The sequence below is a fragment of the Macroventuria anomochaeta genome, assembly GCF_010093625.1.
Source record: "Macroventuria anomochaeta strain CBS 525.71 unplaced genomic scaffold BU25scaffold_10, whole genome shotgun sequence".
Taxonomy (NCBI): Eukaryota; Fungi; Ascomycota; class Dothideomycetes; order Pleosporales; family Didymellaceae; genus Macroventuria; species Macroventuria anomochaeta.
The window spans coordinates 769,035-776,856 of record NW_022985371.1 but is presented as its reverse complement, the minus strand read 5'-3'; the positions used below and the strand labels follow the sequence as shown (position 1 = coordinate 776,856).

The 7,822-nt window shown below is 50.4% G+C and overlaps 3 protein-coding genes across 3 annotated transcripts; 1 reads left to right on the top strand and 2 right to left on the bottom strand.

The window, feature by feature from the left end:
• Nucleotides 1-1,784: 1,784 nt before the first annotated feature.
• Nucleotides 1,785-2,705, top strand: BU25DRAFT_457141 (uncharacterized protein; the record flags this gene model as incomplete). The annotated part of the gene is made up of 1 exon (XM_033710091.1): nucleotides 1,785-2,705. The coding sequence occupies one exon, from the start codon at nucleotides 1,785-1,787 to the stop codon at nucleotides 2,703-2,705; it is 921 nt and encodes a 306-aa protein (XP_033563678.1).
• Nucleotides 2,706-4,944: 2,239 nt separating this feature from the next.
• BU25DRAFT_22710 (uncharacterized protein) lies at nucleotides 4,945-6,015 on the bottom strand. Its single transcript, XM_033701379.1, has one exon. The coding sequence runs from the start codon at nucleotides 5,817-5,819 to the stop codon at nucleotides 5,277-5,279; it is 543 nt and encodes a 180-aa protein (XP_033563677.1). The 5' UTR covers nucleotides 5,820-6,015; the 3' UTR covers nucleotides 4,945-5,276.
• On the bottom strand, nucleotides 6,016-7,623 carry BU25DRAFT_22733 (uncharacterized protein). The gene has a single exon (XM_033701381.1). It carries the CDS (start codon nucleotides 7,271-7,273, stop codon nucleotides 6,212-6,214), a length of 1,062 nt encoding a protein of 353 aa, XP_033563676.1. The 5' UTR covers nucleotides 7,274-7,623; the 3' UTR covers nucleotides 6,016-6,211.
• Between the last annotated feature and the right edge of the window lie 199 nt (nucleotides 7,624-7,822).

Here is a 7,822-nt window from a genome sequence, read left to right as displayed (position 1 = left end):
CTCTACACCCTTATCTCCAACAAGCCTGAACCATCCTTCCACCAATCCTTCCATCTCAGAGAGCAGTTGGTATCCCCAGCTGGCCCCCTCTCACAAATACGCTGTTATGACTTAATTATTGATAATTGCTGCTTCTTCGTACCCACACCTTCTATACATTTCCCAACAAGGCCTGCTGACCATAGAAGACCTGATAGCGTGATCTAAGAACTCCCCAAGGTTCTTGTAGTATGCAGTTGAGATCCAGTTGCGTCGAATCCATGCCTTTAACACGCGGAAGGTTTGCTCAATTGGGTTGTAGTCTGGTGAGTATGGCGGCAGCTGTAGTACTATTACACCTTGAGCCTTGCAGATAGCAGTGAGGCGTGGGATGTTATGGATACTTTGTAATGGGCTAGGCCCATTGTTAGCGCCTCGGCAACAGCACAGGCCTCGGTACCTCCAAAGCGGACGTACAACCTCCGGTTACCTCCGGAGCGGGCCTGCAACCCCTGAGGCGGGAGTATTAGAATTCTGCAAGTCCCGCTCTGAGACTTGCCCCTTATCAAATCCATCAAGTTCTACATCGCATATTGCCCTCAGCGGCTCACCCCTTACATACTGGCATTGTCCATAACAAGTACTGATCGAGGTGCTGGCCATGGGTTACATTGTGGCAGCACCTGATTGACAACAAAGGATTCAAAGTGCTCCTGGGTGTAACCACCGTCCAGAACCTCCCAGGCAAAGTATCCACTCACATCCATAGCTGGCAGGACTGACCAATGCGGGGTACGTTGAGTATGATAGGGACCGACACATTGACTACCGCTTAGTGCCCAGCCACGATGACGTTCTGCAGTGCGCTCGTTGGCAGCAGACTCATCGATAGCCACCACCTGATCGGCTCTCAATGTCCTCTGACGGTTGTAAAAGTGCTGGCGGAGCTCACTATTATGGTCTTGATTGAACTTAGCGCTCACCTTGTATGTGTAGTGTAACACCTACAATCGTGTCCGCCCCGATACCGATGTGGTTCCTGCAGGTCTCAGCACACCGCTCCTTGTCTGTTGCGAACTACCTCCTTGTCACCTGGACAAGGGTACTTCCGGTTCAATGGGATACTTAATGACTCCGATACTGTACTTTAGATAAAGTAGTTTTTCTGTATCCTTTTGTACAAGACCTATAGGTGTAGGGAATTCAATCCTAGTGTTCTCAACGTCCCAGCACTCCCATATGCCTTGTAGTGGACTCACACTAACTTCGGACATCTTCCCTACTGGCCTTCGTCGTTACATGTAGCGCTCACGTTGGAGGAGCCGATAGATAGTCCATGGGCCTACATCGACTCCAAACTGGTCATAGACCCACTCAACGCACTCATCCAAGTAAGCTGTGTTGTGCTGCTACAGCCAATCAATGAGTGCCTGCTCTGCTGTCAGCTTTGTACGGCCTTTGACTTAGAGACCTTCACGTACATCTTCTTGATAAGGAAGCATAGCAGCAGGCCTGCCTTGAACTGCAGTCAGTGGCAAGTATGGCAAGCCAGTCACCTCCATACTGATTCGGATCCTTCTCTCTGTCCCTACATCTACGTGACACTCACGCGCAATTGCTTTGTTATTGCTACCCAGCTCAAGGCTAAGCAGTACGTCAAGGAGAACATTGACTGGCAGGCGGCGACCCATTGTAGACTTTAGAGACAAAGAAGGCAGTGAAGGAGGATGCAGAAGGTGAGCCTTACACGTACTTTTATACTACTGCGTTACATTCTGGTTCACTAGAATCATCATAACCAAAGTATGGGGGTGGTCAATCTTGTACCAGTCACCGATATACGCCGCTCAACTTTCACCGCCAGCACCATCCGCAGTGGCTGGAGGCGTACAGGCTTGCACCCATTCAAGCCAGACCTGGTCATCAACGAGCTCAAAGCATATGAGGGGATTGATGCGGACGAGCGGCATGAGCAACAGGAGGACTGGGTTGTTGCAATTGAGCATCAGCATCAGGACTGGAATGTCTCAGTTCAGCGTACAACACCGGACCTGCAGTCTTCTGACATTGAACGAGCGCTTGGCAACACACCTGTACGGTCTATAAAGCGCCTAAAAGAGACTCCACGAGGTTTCTCAACAAGCATGAAGGTCCGCTGGGCGCTTAGCAATGCGCAACTGGTGAAGGACCCAGCACCACCAGCAGATGCTTTCATGCGGATTCAGCCTCCGCCAGTGAACCCAATGCAAGCGTTGGACAGCAGCAATGATGATAGGCCTTACCAGCGCTTAATTTTCGATGACGGGCTGCCCAAAATGGACTGGCAGGTACCTAAAAGTGTACTTGAAGTTGAGTTACAAAGCCGAGCTGTCCACAAGGCGCTCAGCAATCACCCCCCAGGTCATCTGGCTGTCCCCGTGTTGCGCCATTTCCAAGGTTTATCAGCGCTTGCACGCATTGCTGGAGGCCTCCAGCAGCAACTATTAGACACACAGGCTGCAGAGTCAGCTCGTGCAGAGCGTCGTAGGCGTGGCCGGCGTGCTGTTCAAGGTGTTGTAGGTGGGCCTGTACGCCCGGAGGATGTGCGCGCAATGAAGGAGCAGCGCAAGTTAGATGCCATTTACTCCATACAGCGCGAGCTTGAGACACGGCTGTCCACTGAGCGCCTGCGGATCATCAACAAATGGAAGAAGCTGCGCCCAACGCTGCGCAACCAAGGCAAGTAAAGCGTTAAGTGTCACGCCGATGGTGTCACAGCTATGCCCAGCCATGCCCGAGGCTTGCGCCCACAACACTATCGCTATGAGGAGTGGCGTGAGCAACTAGAGGAGCTTATTGTGGATGACTTTCACACAAGACAGTACAGGTATGGCATTAGCAATGTTGGGACTTGGGCATCCATTTGCGCAAGCCGCGCGCGTGCTGAGTATGACCCCTACTACCTGTTTGTGGCAGCGCTGCCGGACAACGTGAGGACTGAGTAGCGAGTACATGAGTTGCTCAGTAGTGGTTACTATGGGAATGATTCTGGCGAGACTAAGCCGCTCCCTTGTGACGCTCCGTATGAGCTGCCTCAGTCTACTCAACTGAGTGACAAAGTGTCGGGGATCGTGAGTGATCAGTACGCTGTGGGAAGAATTGAAGGATTGAACTGAGGTTGTATTGGGTGAAGCTACGGACAGTACATATAGGTGAGTAGCTGTAAACAACGCTAGTGTGACGTGGCAGTCACTCTCATGGAGGTGAGGTTCGACAGGCAAGAGCGCCCTGAACCGTGACACAAAGCGTTGCAGTTTGAGACCCAGGTGTCCTACATGCACGGAGCAGAACCTTCACAGTCTACACACCCAGCAACTCTGCAGCATCAATGTACTAATTTAACTACTCCACCGCCTCGTACATTATGGGGTGAGTGTGGAGAAAGTAATGATGGGGATGTTGGCAGCACCTCTGGCAATATCGGTGATTACTGAAATGTGCGGACCCCTCCACCACTGGTTCAGTGATGTAATAGTACTTGTAGATGTGTTTTATATAGTGATTCCGGTGCAATTGGCATCTTGTTCCACCTTCTCCTTCATCCCAATTCACTCAGATGGGTCGCAAACTTCATCCAGAGAAGCTAAGGGATGTTCTCATCGACCTCTATACTTCACTGGGATACCGTACTATCGCCAAGAAGCATAGATGTAGTAGAAACACAGTCAAGCGCATCGCGTTGAGCATGGACTTGTACGATAACCCATATCCGCCCGAGAGTATGGTGAGAGGTCGCCCAAAGTTACTGTTGCCGGCACAGGAGGAAGTGAGTACAGCCATTATACACACAAATCGTTCAGTGCTGATGCTCTTAGGCCTTGTTGGAGTACCTCCGCGAGCGCCCGATTGCATACTTAGATGAGATGAGAGAGTTTTTGTACGATGATTTCAACGTCATTGTGTCCGAACCCACTATCTATCGCACTCTAGAGCAACGCGGATGGACCAGAAAAGTTGCTTCAAAGCACGCTAAGGCACGTAGTGAAGCACTCCGGCAGCATTTCCACCAGATCTCACGCCATTGGCAGCGTCATCAGATCATTGCCATTGATGAGAGTGCTGCTAATGAGCGTACAGCCGACCGCAAGTGAGGATGGAGTGTAGCCAGTGAAGGATGTGTGAGTGAGTACTTCGGTACTCGCGCTCGAAGAGTAAGCGTCATCCCAGCGATGGATGTGAATGGGTACTTTGCGTGCGAGATCATCGAAGGAGGCATGACAAAGCAGCTTTTTGAGACCTTCATGGAGGAGAAAGTGCTGCCAAATTGCCGTCCATGGCCTCAATCAAGGTCTATTATCCTCATGGATAACGCCTCAGCTCATAACAGTTATCGGGTTCGAGCACTCTGTCATGCGAGGGGTGTCTTGTTGGTGGAGTTGCCGCCATACTCTCCAGACTACAACCCCATTGAACAGACCTTTTGGGTGTTGAAAAGCTTCACAAGACGCCATTGGTCATCGGTCAACAGCTTTGAGGACTTGCCTGGTTTCCTGAGGTGGGCGATCAGTCAGTGCTGTGTGGGAAAGAGCTTCTCAGGCATGTACAAACGTTGTGGGTACCTCGGCCCTGACGTTGATCCGTGGTTGTGAAGATTCCAGATTCTGGCAATCTAGACAAACCTGCAACAACCACCACAACGCTTAATAAACTATCGCGACACTTGGAATAGATAATTTAGGTGTAGTTTGAGCGTTTTGCAGTGTCAGAATTAATGCAATGGGTCAAAAATGGTCGTGATTGAATTATTGAAAGTTGTGTTATGATGTTGTTGTTCAACCCACTAGCGCGAAATCTACCTTGCTTAGGTTTGGCGTCCCCCAGGGTTTCAGCCACCCCCCGCCATCTTTTAGATTTCCAGCTAAATATTCCCTCAAATGCCTCCACACACGTCACATCCACTATCCATCAACATCCACACGTCACCTAGCCAAATTGATATGTGCAATTAATCTGGTATACCCAAAAGCATGATCTCACAACTCACTTTAGACTTGTCACCATCGCTCGTTGTTGCTGAGGGGTGGAGTGAGATGCCTAAACATAGTAAGGTTAGATAGCAGAGGAGTTGTTTAGGGTGAGCGTTGCTTCAACTTCAAAACTTTCGCTTGAATGGCCATCATCACAACACCACTACAACGTCTAATTTACTTGTCGCTTGGTGTGAGAGCTCAGAAAGATATATAGAAACAGCGCCTGAATTTTTTTTATACTTTTATCTATAAACGTTGATGCAAGATTCCAGTTAGCAACGCCAGAAATTACGACCCAGCAACGTCAACCATATGATCACCATAATCATCCGCCTCCGCCGCCACCCGGGATAAATAGTCAGAATCGAACACAAGTTGATCCCAGCCATGCCTTACATCCACCCATCGTCTCCAATTAGGCAAGGCAATGAAGTCTTCTAACATAGACCTCATTCTGCCAAGCGTTATCGCAAAGTATCCCATGTCATCACACCACATTGAAAGTGATAGTTTACTAGGATCCCGGAGGGACTCTACGCTCCAGCCACGACCAACTAATACCTTGGCCAGGTCAACAATAAGACAGGCTTGAGGGGCGTCGTCCTTCTCCTGGTCGTGCCAATACGAAAAAAACGCTTGGAGGAGCCTGTACGAGGGTACGCCACTGCCAAATGCATCAAAGTTGCCTGACTTATCTGGAGTAATAGGAGCCGTAGATGCGGAGGCATCTGAAGTACTTTTATCAGTACCTTTGTTGACCAAATCCTCCACCAATGAGGCCTGAGCCCGAGCCATATACACCTTGCAGAGGGACATCCCAAGCTCTTTCATATCACTGATCTCACCTTTGAGGTCAGCTGTCACGGTATCCTCTCCAGATCCCCTGACAATATCCGGATCCGCTCCGTACTATCCCTGACCGTACGCACCAAATCCCCAGCGTCCTTACACACCTCCGAAGCGGACGTACAACCTCCGGTCACCTCCGGAGCGGGCCTGCAACCTCTGAGGCGGGAGTATTAGGATTCTGCAAGCCCTGCTCTGGGACTTGCAACCCCGATACCTATCCACCTCAGTTCCGATTATTAACCGGTAACCGAACGAACCCACACGTAAGTATATAGACTATTGCTGGTAGAGTTCTGTTCGGTACACAACGTCTTGTACCTACTTAGATATCGTACGTAGTAATTGATTTAGACTCCCAGCGAGTCGTAAAGGGCCTACTCGTAGCATCTTCGTGACACAGCGATAGCATCAACAGTGAGGTTTCTGGGTGCCCTGGACCTTGCTTTCTCCTGTACAAGAAGGCCTCTGATGTTCTCTGAGGGCTCATTCACAGTACACATGCCCTGCCTCACCTCCCTTGCCCATATCTCCGCCACTGGCTGAGGTACTTTGTGGTGATCTTCTACTCGGTGAGCATCCCCAGAAGGTGCCCAGCAGGTCTTATTGTAGTTATGGCAGTACAATGAAGTACACTTCCAGTGAAGGATAATGTCAAATCCTACACCTTCGGTACCCATGAGCACTGCCCTACCCTCCCCCAGGGCTTGTTCTTGACGATTGGTCGCAGTTTGCCGTTGGGAGGACCCGGGTCCTTGCCCCTGTCCACCCGGAGTCATGCCCGTGGTGGCGGAGGGTCGGAGTATAAGATCAAAGTCCACCATGAGATCCTTGTGGGACCGGAGGCTTCGCTGTTCGACAAGTTTTTGGCGGAGGCAGTGAAGAAGTCGACGGAGGGATTCTGGACGGTCTTCTCGGAGCGTTTGGACCCATCGGGTGTCCTTTGTTTGGCCAGTGAAGTAGACGGTGGCGGTGAAGGAGTTGACAGAATAGGGGATTGGACTCTGTTCTTGGATCTGCTCCTTCACCCATACAAACAGGCACTGTAGGTCAAGCTCACGTGAATCTTCTTCAGTATTTTCCATTGCTCCGACTCTATCCTTGCCACAGAAAACCCTCCAACGAGCCAGAAACTCAACCCCATCCACCTCCTCATTCACATCCCTCAGCTCACAAATCTGCTCTTCCTCTAAGCCCTCTTCCTCCTCTTCAGTCCAGCTATCTCCTTCACCGTCACCCGCTCCAACGTTGTCAAACTCATCAGAATCGAAGATACTTCGGCTGGGATCATTGCTGGAACCTCCACTCACAAACAGTGCGTCATTGGAGGAGTTGTTGGGGCTGATGGCGGTGAAAGTATTGTTGTTTTGGTGAAGGATTGATGGCTGAGAATAGGGCTGAGACTGTGAGGGATGGGAGATCCCTGAAGGAGTGCTCATTGAGCATCCTTCACTGAGACCGGTGCTAGTGCGGCTACTAGCGCGGTTCTTCCTGCCTCTTCTGGCCAATGATTGGCTCCATGAGACCCCCTTCTCTGTTTGGCGTTGGTCTCGTTTACTGTAAGTCACCACTGTCAAAAGTCAGTAAGTTGTTGTCAATTGACGGCTGGGATGTACGTACTATTGGAGGTGTGGTGAAGAATTAGGTATGAGACGACGATGGAGCGATGGGTACCCCTTCACTATAACCTCCGGAGGTCCTGGCAACTACGTCACATCACGTACTATGGCACTGGTTACGCTAGCAGAAGTGTACCGGTGAAGGAAAATTGGCTACAAGTACCGTGGGACGCACCTCACTGACGAACAAGCCCCAGAAGTTACCCATAAGTAACTTGACGACGTGCTGTACTATCCCATGTCGTCACCCACAGCGTACATTCACTTGCCAAGACTCTAGTCTCCCATAGTAGTCGCTGTGGGTGACGATTTGGGAGCTTCTATCGGCCCCAATAAGTGAGGGGTCCATACATTTCAATAACTGTTATA